This window comes from Macrobrachium nipponense, chromosome 33, assembly GCF_015104395.2.
Source record: "Macrobrachium nipponense isolate FS-2020 chromosome 33, ASM1510439v2, whole genome shotgun sequence".
In the NCBI taxonomy this organism is placed as follows: domain Eukaryota; kingdom Metazoa; phylum Arthropoda; class Malacostraca; order Decapoda; family Palaemonidae; genus Macrobrachium; species Macrobrachium nipponense.
The window spans coordinates 48,039,452-48,056,951 of record NC_087219.1 but is presented as its reverse complement, the minus strand read 5'-3'; the positions used below and the strand labels follow the sequence as shown (position 1 = coordinate 48,056,951).

The 17,500-nt window shown below is 33.7% G+C and overlaps 1 protein-coding gene across 1 annotated transcript in view; it reads left to right on the top strand.

Moving 5' to 3' along the window:
- LOC135203160 (polypeptide N-acetylgalactosaminyltransferase 1-like) overlaps window positions 1-17,500 on the top strand; it is a 318,981-nt gene that overhangs the window by 240,810 nt on the left and 60,671 nt on the right. Inside the window, exon 2 of the mRNA XM_064232844.1 lies at window positions 8,804-8,938. Within this exon, the coding sequence (XP_064088914.1) occupies window positions 8,804-8,938 (135 nt within the window). The remainder of the gene's footprint in view (window positions 1-8,803; window positions 8,939-17,500) is intronic.

Sequence of the window (17,500 nt, the reverse complement as noted above, 5' to 3'; positions counted from 1 at the left end):
GATTTTATTGAACACTTTTGTACTTTTTGAAAATATTTTTTAAAAAAATTGATTACTCATGAATTTTATGACTCCGACAATAGAGGTTTTCAGTTTTTCAGAAGTTCCTTGAAGCATCTGGCTCAGTCTGCATATTTGATCCTCATACCGATTTTATTCACAATATCTCTATGGAAGAGCATTCTGCTTTATTAAGCTTATCCAAAGATAAATCCATAGTGGTAATACGACCTGATAAAGGCAACGGGTTGTTCTTTTAATAAAGATGAATATTTAAGTAAGATGCATTTATCCTTGACGACCACACTAAATTTGAAGTAGTTAAAGACGACATTCTTTTAAAGTTACTCAATAAAGGAGGAAAGTATTAACAGTTTCTTAAGAAAGTTGATGTCTGAGGGTGTTCTAGATGAACATACTTATAACGATATATTTACATCTGGATCTAAACCTGGAGTGCTCTATGGCCTCCCCAAGGTCACAAGGAAGGTGTCCCGCTCAGACCAATCATGTCAGCTATAGGTACTTTCAACTACCATTTGTCAAAGTTTCTTGTTCCTATTTTAGCTCCTGTAACATGCAATCAGTATACAGTAAAGATTCATTTACTTTTGCCAAAGAAATTTGTGATCTAGAACTAGGTAATTGTGTTCTTGTGAGTTTCGATGTTAAAATCTTTATTTACTAATATTCCTTTAGCAGAAACCATTGATATATGCATCAACAACTTGTTTAATGACTCCAATATTATCCGTAATTTTAATAAACAACAGTTACACAAACTACTCACATTAGCTGCGTCAATGAATGTTTTTATATTGTTTAACGCAAATGTTTATATAAACAAAAAGATGGTGTAGCAATGGGAAACCCCTCTCTCCTACTCTGGCCAATGCCTTTTTATTCTCATCACGAAGTGGTTTGGTTAGATAATTGTCCCAGTTCTTTGAAACCACTGTTCTACCGACGTTATGTAGATGATACATTTTTAATTTTTAGATCTGAAGAACATGTACCCTTGTTTCTTGATTATTTTAACTCAAACACCAAAATATTGAATTTACTTCAGAAGTAGAGAACAATAATACTTTAGCTTTCCTTGACGTGCTCATAAGTAAACACAGCGATAACACTTTTTCAACATCAGTTTACAGGAAACCACACATTTACAGGATCACAACTCAATTCTCTTCATTCATCCCAATAGTTTATAAACGCAATTTAGTTTGTACACTTGTGACCCGTGCCTTTAACATTTGTTCAAATTATTTTAGTCTTCATTTAGAATTTCATAGATACGTATGTTGGTAAACAGCTAGAAAAGTTATTGTTCCCGAAAGTTTCCATTTTAAAAGCCAATAAAGCGGTACTGTATTTTACTATGTTTTTCTATGGTAATAAGAGTTTTTCTGTTAAAAATAGACTACTAAAACTTTTAAGAGAATTTTATCCTCAAGTTAATGTTAGGGTAGTGTTCAAGCCTAAGTATACTATTGGTGGTTTGTTCAAGTACAAAGAACACGTACCCCCAGAACTACAGTCTCATGTTATATAAATACGAGTGCAATTGCTGTATGCAATTTACGTGGGGAAAACAAAGCGCCAAGCACGTGTACGATGGTTTGAACACTTGGAAGATCAGTTAGGACAAACAGCTTTTAGCAAAACCACCATTCAGTGCCATACGGGATCACGCAGAAAATAGTGATCACCCTCTTAGTTAGATTCATTTTCCATTCTCTCTAGTCGAGTGGCCCCCATGGAGCTGGCAATAGTAGAAAGTCTCTACACTTTAAAGTTGAAACCTTCCCTCAGTAACAACGAGAGGTCCACGGAGATGCTGTGTTTTTAAAGTAGTAGTATGTTTGTATGCCTTCATGATGCAGGTATTTATTTATATATTTATTTATTTATTTATTTTTTAATATTGCTTACTTTCCCTTTTTTTATGCTTGTACATTACTTTGTTTTTATTATATATACAATGTAACCTTTGTGTAACATTACTTCATTCTAATGATCGATGGTAATTTAGTGATTTTTAATTTTTTTTTTCTTTCTGTGTTTTTGTATAGACCTGATGATGGAGACAGTTACTCCGAAACCGGTAGTCATAAGAAAAAAATAAGGATGTTTTTATGTAACAAGTGCTGGTTTTACACCTCTTTCTATCAAGACTCCGTTTGCCAAGGATAGATCAGTTGAGTATATCATATATATATATATATATATATATATATATATATATATATATATATATGCATATATATTATATATAACACCTAATAATTACATATATTATATATATATATATAGATATATATATATATACACATATATACACTTATTTTATATATATATATATATATATATATGTGTGTGTGTGTGTACATAAATACATACATACTTTCATACATACATACTACATACATAACACACCAACTCAAAATGAGAGATGCGAGAGAAAGAGATGCAGTGTATCTGTCACATGTTGCAGTGGTCAACGCCCTTTTTTGATTGTGCCATTACTGAAATTTGCTTTGCCTCACTTAGCTTTTATTAACCCCCTTTCGGTTGGAGGGAAAAGTGATGCATGGAACTTTGATTTGATAACTCTAACGTAGGAAAAGCTGAATAATAATTGTTATTACGTATGTGCCTATTTTGGGAGCTGCAGTAGAACTAAATAAATGTTTTTGATTAAATGTAAAGCTGCCCCCCCCTCTCTCTCTCTCTCTCTCTCTCTCTCTCTCTCTCTCTCTCTCTCTCTGGAACAAATCTAATGAAAAATATCTTGAAAATAATTGAAGAAGTTCCAATAAAATCCAAGTGGTCAAGAGACTCATAAAGAAAATATACATAAACCAACATATTGCCGACAAAGAAAATGAATAAGGTGAATCTGTGAATATCCTAATTGATGCATTAGGAAAAGAATGCCAAAAGCATGCAAACTGTGTAAGGTTTGGTATAGCATAGTCAATCCACAAAACCTAATCAGAAAATGTGCTGCATGCAACATTCCGACCATCCACAGTGTGCTGAGGTAATACAAGATTTGAGAAAAGATACAAGAATTTTTTGTTCAACATGTCTATCATGGATAGACAATGTTATTAAACTCAAGATTGAATGTACAAATAGTTGAGGATGAAGAAGAAGAGGAAGAGGAAGAAGAAGAAGAAAAAGAAGAGACGGAAGAGAAGTAAACAAAAATGAATGACAGAAAAAAAATAAGGAAAACAAAGAACAAGATAAAAGTATGGATGCAGAGATACTCATTGATACTACATATGAGGCAATAAAGCAGCATACCTACGAAGAAATAAATTACGATGTGACAACAGAAAAGCAAATCCCGAAGAGGCTCTACCCAGATCTATACAATGACGGGAAAGAGGAAAATATAGACAAGAAAGACAAAATCTGCAACCTTTTTGAAAAGAGGAATTGCAGATTTGAGAAAGGATGTTACTACAAACATCCTAAGATATGTCAAACTATGAAATATATGGTAAATGTGCATACTTAGATGGATATGGGGATGATTGCAGAGATCTGCATCCAAAAATATGTAAAAACCTAAAGAAGGAAAAGGATGTAAGTTCGACAAAAAAATGCAAATATATGCACCCTGTAGCCATGAATCATAATCAAATAAATAACCAACCAAGTAATAAAATCCAAAATAAGAAAGAAACAAATAAAGAGAGAAATCAAGAATATCAGGTAAAAGAGAAAAAGCAAACCACCAATGAGATATGCAGAGGTGTCAGCAAAAAATTTCAAAGCATCAGCTCCGAAATTCTACTCAAGAGATAATAACTGTATTTATTATGCAAGAGGATATTGCAGAAACGGAGAAAATTGCAGATTCAGACACAAAATGAATAATTATGATGAAGGAAGATCAAATATTATGGAAAAGTTGGATTTTTTTTAATGTCAGAATTTCTGGAAATGAAAAAAAGAACAACATACCAGAACAGGAAAGAGACATGGGAAAATCCTTATTACTACCAGTATTTAATGAAGGAGAAACACGCAAACCATCATAGTGATGAATGCGCAGGGTTTAGTTACGAGTAACTCAAAAAGAAAAATAGAGTACTTAGAAGAACTAACCAAAATGAAAAGAAAATAGATATAATGAATATAAGTGAAACCTGGTATTCCCAAGAGACTGGGAATGATGATCAAATAAAAGGGTTCCAAACTTATAGATCAGATAGAAAAAATAGGAATCAAGGGGGAACCGCAATATATGGGAAAGACAAAAAACAAGGAAAAATATATGAGAAATATAGTAACTCAGAATGTGAACTAATAGCGGTAGAATTTGAATCTGAAAAATTGATGAACATAGTAATATATAGACCTCCTAATACTAAAGAGTTTGACTTAATAATTGAAAAATTGGATGATATATGTATAAATCACAAGGACTGGACTATTCTCCTATCTGGTGACTTCAACTTTCCTTTCGTAGAATGGAAAGAACGAATAGGAGAATTGTGGTTGTACTTATACATATAAAAAAGAGAGTAATAGTAGTGCAGAAGATAATAGGCAATTTGAAAAGCTATTAGATATGCTACTAGAATACAACATTCAACAAATAAATCACTGCCAACAAGAAAGGAAAATACTTTAGACCTAGTATTTGTGAACGAGATGAATTATGTTAAAGAAATAATAGTTTTATAATGCGAATATTTCAGACCATAATGTCATAGAATTAACAGTTCATTCCAAAGCAAGTGAAAATAGAGATAATCAAAATTGAAACTGAAAAAGTGGGAAGGTAATGATGGAAAATACAAACTTCTACAGTAAAAATATAAAATGGTCAGAAATTAATGAAGAATTAAACAAAGATTGGATAACATTTTCGTAAGTGATGACATAAAGGGAAATACGGAGATATTATATAAAATATTGGAGAAAATAGTGGAAAAATATATACCGGAAGAAGAAAAAGTAAACATCATTCATGCATACCAAGAGACAGAAGGATCTTGTTCCAGAAAATCAGAAAGTGGAAAAAGGTCTTGCAAAAGAAAAAAATGCATGGAAAGTTATAGAACTAAAAAGTAAGATAGAAAATGCAGAACAAAAGATTATACAATCAAAAGAAAATGAAAACGGGACTTGGAAGAAAAAAACCCTATTAAATATCAAGCAAAACCCCAAGCTATTATACTCATATGCGAAGAGATGAATAAAGAAGAATAGAAATAGGCCCTCTGAGAATTGAAGGGAGATTAACGAATGAAAAAAAGGAATTTGCAACATACTGGCAGAACGATATAAGAGAGAATTCACCCTAGAATAGATAATGAAGATAATGATATAGAAGTAAGGGATGAAAATAGTGAATATTTAGCTGACATAGATATTAATGAAGCTGATATTGTGCAGGCTATTAATGAAATTAAAAATGGAGCTGCTGCAGGGCCTGATGGAATTCCTGCTATTTTGTTAAAGAAAGTAGTTCATTCTATCGCAAAGCCACTTGCAATATTATTAAGACAAAGTGTAGATACAGGCAAGATTATGAGGAGCACAAATTAGCATATATTACCCCTACTTTCAAAAGTGGATCAAGACTAGAGGCAAGTAATTATAGGCCTGTGAGTCTAACATCACATATTATGAAAGTGTATGAAAGGGTAATGAAGAAAAATATTATGAAACATTTAATAAAAAATAATTTGTTTAATAAAGGACAACATGGTTTCGTACCCGGCAAAAAGTACACAAACCCAACTGTTAGTCCACCGTGAGAACATATTGCAAAATATGAAAGCGGAAATGAAACAGATGTGGTTTATTTAGACTTTGCAAAAGCTTTTGATAAAGTAGACCATAATATATTAGCGAAGAAAATTAGAAAACACAATATCGTGGATAAAGTAGGAAGATGGTTAAAAGAATTTTTACACACAGAAAACAGATAGTTATTGCAAACGACGAGAAATCGGATGAAGTCAAGGTAATATCCGGTGTGCCGCAAGGTACGGTGTTAGCTGCAATACTGTTTGTTATTATGATTGAAGACATAGACAATAATGTGAAGGATTCGGTAGTGAGTAGTTTCGCAGATGACACAAGAATAAGTAGAGAAATTACTTGTGATGAAGATAGGAACGCTCTACAAAGAGACCTTAACAAAGTATATGATTGGGCAGAGGTAAATAGGATGGTATTTAACTCTGATAAATTTGAATCAATAAATTATGGAGACAGAGAAAGAAAGCTATATGCATATAAGGGACCTAATAATGAGACCATCACAAATAAGGAAGCAGTTAAAGACCTTGGTGTGATGATGAATAGGAACATGTTATGCAATGATCAAATAGCAACTCTGTTTGGCAAAATGTAAGCAAAAATGGAATGTTGTTACGGCACTTCAAAACAAGAAAAGCTGAACACATGATTATGCTTTATAAAACATATGTTCGTAGTCCACTTGAATATTGCAATATGATATGGTACCCACACTATCAAAAGGATATTGCACAAATAGAGATGTACAAAGGTCCTTTACAGCTAGAATAAGAGAAGTTAAGGACCTAGACTACTGGAAGACTACAATTCTTAAAAATTATATAGTCTAGAAAGGAGAAGAGAACGCTACATGATAATTCAGGCATGGAAACAGATAGAAGGAAATAGCAGAAAATATCATGGAACTAAAAATATCAGAAAGAGCAAGCAGAGGTGATTAATAGTGCCCAAAAACTATACCAGGAAAAATAAGGAAAGCACACAGGACATTAATCCACTACGCACCAGCATCGATAATGCAGCGTCTATTCAATGCGTTGCCAGCTCATCTGAGGAAGTATTATCAGGAGTGAGCGTAGATGTGTTTAAGAATAAGCTCGACAAATCTCTAAACTGCATCCCAGACCATCCAAGATTGGAAGATGCAAAATATACCGGAAGATGTACTAGCAACTCTCTGGTAGACATTAGAGGTGCCTCACACTGAGGGACCTGGGGCAACCCGAACAAGATGTAAGGTCTGTAAGGTAAGGTCTCTCTCTCTCGCTTCCCCGAAAAATCTGAGTTACTGGATGGTTGAAAAAAATTAGTTTCACAAAGCTTTGAACTATTTTTTTTTATAGTAGTCAATGTTTTTTTTGTTTTAATTTATATATAATATACAGCATGTATTTTCGCGTTATCCTATATATATCATTTATACACAACATGTATAAAAGTAAATATATATTTGATATATAGAAAATATATATGTATACATACATTCATACGTACATATGCAATGTTTGTATGTATATATATATATATATATATATATTAGTATATATTTTCGTGTATGTATAGATAACATATACATACACATGTATAAATGTAAATTATATATGAGATATATATTAATATATATGTATACATACATACGTAAATTTATCCATATGCCTAGAGTTAATTCCGTTAACGTCGATACAGTCCAACTTTGGCGGGTCTCAAATATCACGCTTCATTACCAGACATTTTGCGGATCCATCTTCGCATTTCGCTTATCGGACTACGTATTCTCCCATCTTTCAGCCGGACATCCGGAAAATGAACTCCTACTCCTCCTCCTCCTCCTCCTCCTCCTCCTCCTCCTTCCTCCTCCTCCTCCTCCTCCTCCTCCTCCTCCTCCTCTTTTGTCAAAGCCCTCGAAATCCAGCGAACTGCGTCTAATGTACCTATCCAGGCCGATATGACTCGCATTATTTCGGACGTTTTAAAACCGGGGTGATCGCTTGTGTGACCGGAGACAGAGGTGCTGTGTCCTTTTTTTTTTTTTTCTTTTTTTAGGAGGGAAAAAAGTTTGTTATGCTTCGGCTGACACAGCAGCAACAGCAATAGCAGCGGTGTCGTTGTCCTTTTGTGATGATGTGACGCTGCTGTGATGTAGGTTACAGATTTACACATGAATCACTTGGTAATTTTGTGAGTTATTATTATTATTATTATTTTATTATTATTATTATTATTATTATTATTATTATTATTATTATTATTATTATTATTATTTCTAAGTCTGTAAGTTAAGCCATTACTATAGCTTTTATTACATAAATGTTGCAAAATTTCTTAATTATATTATTATTATTATTATTATTATTATTATTATTATTATTATTATTATTATTATTATTTCTAAGTCTGTAGCTGTTGTGGCATTACTATAACTTTGTTGTAAAATTTCTTAATTATAACATTATTATTATTATTATTATTATTATTATTATTATTATTATTATTTTATTATTTTCTGTAATTTTTTATGGAATTTATTTTGTTATACCATTGTTACAAAGTATTTGGATCATATAATTATTATTTTAGTAATTGATATAATTATTGCTTATGTAATTACATTCTATTATTATTATTGTTATTATTATTAAGGCTATATGTGTTATGTTATTTTGATTTTTTATGCCACTGTTACAAAATGTTTAGGATTATAATATTATTGTTTTAGTTATTATTAGCAAGATTATTATTTGTTTAGTTGCATTTTATTATTATTATTAAGCCTAGTTGTTTGTTATTTTTATTTTTTGTATGATTGTAACAAAATATTTGAATTATAATATAAGTATTAATTTATTGTATTATTATTATTATTATTATTATTATTACTGATACTGTAGTTTTTATGGTATATTACTTTTTATACCATTGTTGCAAAATATTTTGATTATAATATTATATTGGTTATGATTACCATTATTATTGGTTATATAATTGCATTTTGATATTATTGTCTCTTCAGGTTCTGGGTGTGCCGACGGCGTGGGAGATGGCTGGGTGTAGGACTGGCCTTGGCAACTGTCTTCCTCTTCGTCTTCTTGATCAAAGATCCAAGAGTCACATTCGACGACAACCCCGATGTCATGATCCCACTCAAGTAAGTACTACTACTAATACTCCTACTTCTGCTACTACTATAAGTAGATTCACATCAACCGTGCATTTGACGTCTAGGCCTGTCCTTACGACGCTCCTGATTGGCTGTTGATAAGCCATTCACAGGGCTGGAAACTCTCAGTCTCTCTCGAGAGTTTTTACTGGCAGGATGCATGTTCCACCTCTCCTGAGAGATGCGTTTGACAGAAGTATCCCTCAGGAGAGATGGAACATACATCCTGCCTGCGTGAACTCTCGAGAGAGACTGAGAGTTTCCAGCCCTGTGATTGGCTTATCAACAGCCAATCAGGATGTCGTAGGGGACGGGCCTAGACATCAAATGCACGATTGATGTGAATCTACTGTAGTGCTGTGGCTCCATCGAGTATTATCTGCTCATGGTGCGCGTGCAAGCTCTGCCGCCTAACGCGTCACTCTTCCTTCATATTCTCTAACACACTACAGACTTAAGATATAGCTGATCTTGGGAACTTACTTTTCCCCTAATCTCTTGAGGTCGATGGGTATTTAACATTGATTATTATCATGATTCCAAAGATAAGGTTGTAACAAGTCGTCGACATGATAGTCTAATGACAATCTTGTTCACGCTTTTACGCCTTTTGCTCCCTCAATTTTGAGAGACCCCCGCTTACAGTGTGCATCAGCTCCCATGTACAGATATTTTCCGTCTTTTCTTCTTAGTTTCGTCCCACACAGCAGTTCGACCTCATTCACTCGAACCCTCTCCAGGTTAGACATCTCGTTTTTAGGGAAAATCCTGTAGGCTAGCCTTATAAGAGTCTAGAAATATGATTCCAATGCCCTTCTGGTTAAGATCTTAGTCCATGCTCCTCTCCTCTGATCTTCTGATCTTTGCAATGGTCGACTCTGCCCCGGGAACGGAATTTTTATTTACTCTTTGCAAATCCTGCGATATAGCTTCATTCCGAGGATACGCGTCCATGGAAGGATTTTATTCGTATTCTGCAAATCAGGAAATAAATCATTTTCAGTCGATGCAACTCCAATCAAGTATTTTCATGTGAGAATATTTAGAATATTTAAGCCATATTCTAAAGAGCAGGAAAAGAATTAAAATGATGGAAATCTGTACAATGATTATTTCTGTTTCTTCCAATCAAGAATCAGATTTCCAGGTTGTGCCCATCCCTAAAGTATTCATGCCAATTTCTGAAATTCGCCCAAAGTGTTATACTCAGAATGAAAATAGCCTCCATGTCCCCAGCCTCAACACAAATCTAACATTAATTCGTATTTTAAAAGGACTGCCGGAAGAGATCCAATAGGCAGTCCTAAAATTGAGCATAGTAGATCACAGGTCCAAAGTGAAGCAAGGAAAGGTTGAAAAATTGGAGCAACTGAGCAGGAAGAAGCAGAAGAGAAACTTGATAAATCTGCCGAATTGGAAAAAGGGGCTAAAAATGAGTGAGGTCTTTGCTGGAATACCCTAAAGGAGAAAGGTTGTAAGGTTTTTTGGAAATCGGGGAAGCATTACTTAGACAGAATGGCGAAAGTCAATATTTTTGCTAGATTTTAAAAGGAAGATGTGTCTCTATTTTCTCGTCCTGCTTTTCATACTATTTTTCCTATTGTTTTCTTCGCTTATATCCCGCATGGTTCCTGTATTCATATGGTTTAACTCGATTCTTTTATCATACCTCTATCGTCTCCATCACCTTCGCCTTCAAGTTGTTTTTCTCTCTACTTCCTACTTTCTTAACTTTATCCTTTCTGTCCTCTTCCTATTTGACATGCATTTCTTCTCCGCCGATCCCTCTCTTCCTCTGCCTTACCTCTTTCTCTTCCATGTCCGTGTCCTTCTGGTCCCCTTAATTCGGGCAACTTCGGTGCCATCCTCCCGAGGGAGCGGCCAACTTTTGATCTTAAATTGTGAGCCCCAGTGGCTCTGGCTCTAGCTCCACCTCGCTCCTCTCCCAAGCCTCAAGTAGATTATATTAGGCCTGCATATTTTAACTCGGCCTCAATGCAGTTTTGATGCCAGATTTTATATCCTGTTCTAAGGGATGTATATAGTTTTTTTATCGTCAATTTTATATTTAGTTCATAAGATGTGATTGAATCGAAGATGTTTTTCAGTATATGCTTACAAATAGATAGTAGTATAGGTAAGTATTATTACCAAATTATTGATTTTTATGACTATTTTGTTTTAAAGTTGGCAGTAAATATGTTTTGTGCACGATACATACACACTTGCATATATATATATATATAATATATATATATATATATATATATATATATATATATATATATATATATATATATATATATATCATATAGTTTGCATTTAAGTATGTATTTGTATGTGTTTATTTTTGTATGTATTTATGTATATGTGAATATTTATATATGTATGTATGTATGTATACACATACATTAAGTGTGTACGTGTCATAATTTATTCATCTGTCCGTCTTTTCAATTTGTAATGTTTTGGTTCTGTGGAAGTCGTTCGGCAAATCTGAAACGACTTGAATAACGCTACCACGCTTCTTCAGGGAGGTCAAATCTTCCAGTGAATCTAGAAACGCACGAATAGTGTTATTACACTTCATGGCAAACCTTACAGTAAATCTGAAACCATTTGAATTGTGTTGCACGGTTCAAGTCATTTCTGAAACTGTTTAAAAAGCGTTACAATTCTTAGGGCAAATCTTATCTGTAATTCCTGAACCACCTGAATAATGTGACCTCACTGCAGGTCGGACCTTTCAGCAAATCTGAAACTGCCTGAGATGGTGTGCAGCAGTTGCATTATAATTTCAGTAATTTAAGAAAGCAGGAAATTGCCAAACCTATTTTACAGCAGTTTTATCAGGCCTTTAGCTTAATATAAAGCCACCCTAGAATTTTTACAGTGCTTTTATGGTGATTTTAGCAAAGGCTAAAGCAACCCCAGTAGTTTGACAGCAATTTTATCATGAATTTAGCAAATGCTGAAGCCACCCAATAGTTTTGTAAGTTACATCATGTATTTAGAAAATGTTAAACAAACCTAGCAGTGTATTATACCCTTAGCAAAGGTTGAAGGCAACATAGCAGTTTTACAATATTTTTAATCATGTTTTTAGAAAATTCTAAGACAACCTCAGCAATTTTAAAACAGTTTTTCCATGCCTTTTGCAAATAATAAAACCAGCCTTTCAGTTTACATAAGTGTATAAGTTTTATCATGCGAATACTAAAGCCATCTCAGCAGTTTTATCATGGTTTGAGCCAAAGTTCAAACAACCTTAACATATACAGTTATTTTATCATGATGAATATAAGCTAGATTCGTAAAAAAAAAAAAGAAGTCACTTTGATTCAATAAAACTTCAATTCCCGCCAAGAAGAAGAAGAAGAAGAAGAAGAAGAAGGAAGAAGAGGAACCCTCCCTCCCCAAGTTTACTTCTCCCTCCAGCCAGTTACGTGGAGTGTAATCAACACCTGATTTCAAGCTGAGTTCGTTGCCGAGAAGGGCCCTGTTGAGCTTCTTGCAATACTCGGGACGCTTGCAGCAGCAGCAGCAGATCCCACCTCGGTGGTCGCGGGTTCGATTCTCGGCCATTCCATTGAGGAGTGAGAGATGTGAATTTCTGGTGATAGAAGTTCACTCTCGACGTGGTTCGGAAGTCACGTAAAGCCGTTGGTCCCGTTCCATGCAACGTAAAAACACCAAACAAACAAACAAACAAGCAAACAAACAGCAGCAGAAGCTGGAATGGCTCAAGTTACTATAGTAGATTCACATCACCCGTCCATCTGATGTCAAGGTCCGTCCCTTACGACGCTCCTCCTGATTGGCTGTTGATAAGCCAATCACATGGCTGGAAACTCTCAGTCTCTCGCGAGAGTCCACACAGGCGGGATGTATGTTCCACCTCTCCTGAGGGATACTTTTGAAAGACGTATCCCTGAGGAGAGGTGGAACATACATCCTTCCTATGTGAACTTTCTCGAGAGACAGAGTTTACAGCCCTGTGATTGGCTTATCAGCTGCCAATCAGGAGCATCGTAAGGGACGGGACTAGACATCAGATGCACGGTTGATGTGAATCTACTATAATGGATGATTTTAGTCGAAGTTCAAACAGCGCATCCGATTAATCTCACGGTTTGTCCTCGGGCTGCTGATGTAATTATTATTGTTGGTAGTTCTTACCTGAGGTGTCATTCATTGATATTTTCCCGTGAACAGCTGTCAGTGGGACGGACATCGTGATGCCCTTTTCCAACCCAAACTCGAAGGAAATAAGAAAAAAAAGGAAAGGATTAAAGGATGAGACTTAACGCTGAAGGCAGCAATATAATTGCGTTATAAAGGTAGATCATAGGAAGGACGAGATTTCCAAAGCTTGTAGGGTAGAAGTACAGAACGAGTCGGTGATCTGCGTAATCCTTATAGGATTACCGTTTTCCACGGAGTAAATGTGGAGCGAAGTTGAATATTCTGGCCGACTATATGATAATAATAATAATAATAATAATAATAATAATAATAATAATAATAATAATAATAATAATAATTAATAATAAGTATGTTGTGTAACAGGTGCATATAGTAATTCAAATAATTTACCGTTTCCTCATAATGAATTCTTTATAAAATATTATATGTCTGATACTTCTTCGAGGTGGCAAATGTGATATTAGCGGTTTCCTAGTGTGAAAGTGTGGCCGAAGTAGCATCCTCGCAACTCTAAAAGATAAAAAATAAACACATGTAAGAGATAACTCTACAGCAATTTATATTTACATAACGCTAGAACGTAAGTTGAATGATGTGTTATCGTTCATAGAGCTATTCTTAATTCATGAGCTTATCCGGACTTGGAACCGGAGTAGCTGCATCGGAAATGAATCGTCGACAGTGGCGTAAACCCCTGGTACTATGATGAAGGAACGTAAGTTCCGAAGGGCCGCCTCTGCTGTAGCAGCGACGCCCCATTCCCTACGCATGCTCTGACAAGAAGTACAGTTCGGTCCAGAAATGAACACTGAATGGATTGCCATCAGATTTGGTCGGTATACCTAGAAGTGGATCATACAATGTGCTTGTGAAATAAGCAAGAATTGGTCTCGTCTCTTGAAGCAAGACTCCAGATTATATGATGCTCGTATGTGAAGGGAAAAACATCAAAACGATATGTATTGGACAAAAAACATAATATTGGTTTGAGCAGAATGCATTCGTTATTCTTACTCATATATCTAAATCGCTTCTCACCCTCCCCCCCCTCGCCCTCCCCTCCCCAAACCCGAAGAGAAGGGAACCTTCTCTTTGAAGCCAATACTGTTCAGAGACTCCCATTCCCCAATATCCTTCTTTCTCTTAGTTTATTATTATATACTGAGCGCGCGTTTGTTTTGTCTGTTCCCGTTCCCATTCCTATCATCCTCATGGGATTCCGTCTTTCTTACTGCCTCAGGGAAAACATCGAGAGCGATTTCCTTCTGTGCTTCTTTGTTTTTTATAGAGTTTCTTATCCCACAGTATTGCCCGAGTGTCGTCGATTAGGGACATTTTCTTTTCTCCCCGATAATTCGATCTCTTTTAGAATCAGGTTCTCTGTGTATTTGGAAACTTTCTGATGCGGTGCTTTTTGTGACCAATACTACTTTTAATAAGGAGTTTGTAAACAATGATGTCTCCCTCTATTTTAAAGTGAACTTATCTTCATACACCATCATTTTTTATTTATTTTATTGATAATGCTCATAAAGATAAATGACGTACACACCTAGAATGTTCATAAATCTTTTTAGGAATGTTCATAAAGATAAATGACGTACACCTTTTTATTTTGTAAAGATAAATGACCCTTACATCTTTTTTTTTGGGAATGTTCCTAAAGATAAATGACGAAAGACCTTTTAGGCAGTTCATAAAAAAGGAATGACGTACATTTTGTAAAAATGTTCCTAAAGAATAAATGACTACCACTTTTTTTGAATGTTCGTTAAAAGATAAATGACGTACACTTTTGTGGAATGTTCATAAAGATAAATGACGTATCATTTTTAAGAATATGTTTCGCTCTATCAGATTAAATGACCGTTACACTTTTTTCGAGGAACTGTTCTAAAGGGTTATAAAGAATAAATGGACGTACACTTTTTTTGGAAACTGCTCGTAAAGATAAATGACGTACACGTTTTTTGGAATGTTCGTAAAGATAAAATGAACGGTACAACTTTTTTGGTTTTTTGGAATGTTCGTAAAGATAATGACCTGCGAACTTTTTAGGAAGGTTTGGTAAGCTAAATGACCTCAACTTTTTTGGAAAATGTTTCAATAAAGATTAAATACCTACAATCACTTTTTTTTGGAATGTTCATAAAGCTAAACTGACCTACACTTTTTTCTTTAGGAATTTGTTTCATAAAAGAGACATGAACTCACTTTGTTGGAATGTTCCATACAGATAAATGACTTTTTTTTGCACATTTTAGGAATGTTCATAAAGATAAATTGACCTTACACTTTTTTGGAATGTTTCACTAAAGATAAATGACGTACACTTTTTTGACAATGTTCAATTAACATAATAAATGATGTACACTTTTTGGAATGTTCCAAATAAAGAAAAATAAATGACCTCCTTTTTGTTTTTTTTGGAATGTTTCCTAAAGATAAATTGACCTCACCTTTTTTGGGGAAATTTCATAAAATAAATGACGTCCAATTTTTTTTGGAATGTTCATTAAATATAAAGACGTACACTTTTAGGAATGTTCAATAAAGATAAATGGCCTACTCTTTTTTGGAATGTTCATAAAGATAAATTACCTACTCTTTTTTGGACTGTTCATAAAGATAAATGACCTACACTTTTTTGGAATGTTCATAATGATAAATGACCTACACTTTTTTGGAATGTTCATAAAGATAAATGACATACACTTTTTAGGAATGTTCATAAAGATAAATAACGTACACTTTTTTGAATGTTCATAAATATAAATAACGTACACTTTTTTGGAATGTTCATAAAGATAAATGACCTACTCTTTTTTGGAATGTTCATAAAGATAAATGACCTACTCTTTTTTGGAATGTTCATAAATATAAATGACGTACACTTTTTTGGAATGTTCATAAAGATAAATGACCTACACTTTTTTGGAATGTTCATAAAGATAAATGACCTACACTTTTAGGAATGTTCATAAAGATAAATGACCTACACTTTTTTGGAATGTTCATAAAGATAAATGACCTACACTTTTTAGGAATGTTCATAAAGATAAATGACGTACACTTTTAGGAATGTTCATAAAGATAAATGACCTACACTTTTTAGGAATGTTCATAAAGATAAATGACGTACACTTTTTTTGAATGTTCATAAAGATAAATGACCTACACTTTTTTGGAATGTTCATAAAGATAAATGACCTACTCTTTTTTGGAATGTTCATAAAGATAAATGACCTCTTTTTTGGAATGTTCATAAATATAAATGACGTACACTTTTTTGGAATGTTCATAAAGATAAATGACCTACACTTTTTGGAATGTTCATAAAGATAAATGACCTACACTTTTAGGAATGTTCATAAAGATAAATGACCTACACTTTTTTGGAATGTTCATAAAGATAAATGACCTACACTTTTTAGGAATGTTCATAAAGATAAATGACGTACACTTTTAGGAATGTTCATAAAGATAAATGACCTACACTTTTTAGGAATGTTCATAAAGATAAAAAACCTACACTTTTTTGGAATGTTCATAATGATAAATGACCTACACTTTTTTGGAATGTTCATAAAGATAAATGACCTACACTTTTTTGGAATGTTAAGCATAAAGATAATGACGTACACTTTTAGGAATGTTCATAAAGATAAATGACCTGCACTTTTTAGGAATATGTTCATAAAGAAAATAAATGCACTTACACTTTTTAGGAAATGTTCATTAAAGATAAATGACATACCCACTTTTTTTGGAATGTTTCATAAAGAGTAATGACGTACATTTTTAGGAATGTTCATAAAAATTCCAAATGACGGTACACTTTTAGGAATGTTCAATAAACGATAAATGCACCTACCCAACTTTTTAGGAATGTTTTCATAAAGATTAAATGACATACACTTTTTTTGGCGAATGTTCATAAAGATAAATGACACACTTTTAGGAATGTTCATAAAGATAAATGACGTACACTTTTAGGAATGTTCATAAAGATAAATGACCTACATTTTTTTGGAATGTTCATAAAGATAAATGACCTACACTTTTTTGGAATGCTCGTAAAGATAAATGACCTACACTTTTTTGGAATGTTCATAAAGATAAATGACCTACACTTTTCTGGAATGTTCATAAAGATAAATGACGTACACTTTTCTGGAATGTTCATAAAGATAAATGACCTACACTTTTCTGGAATGTTCATAAGATAAAAAAAATGACCCTACACTTTTTTGGAATGTTCATAAAGATAAATGACCTACACTTTTTTGGAATGTTCATAAAGATAAATGACGTACACTTTTTTGGAATGTTCATAAAGATAAA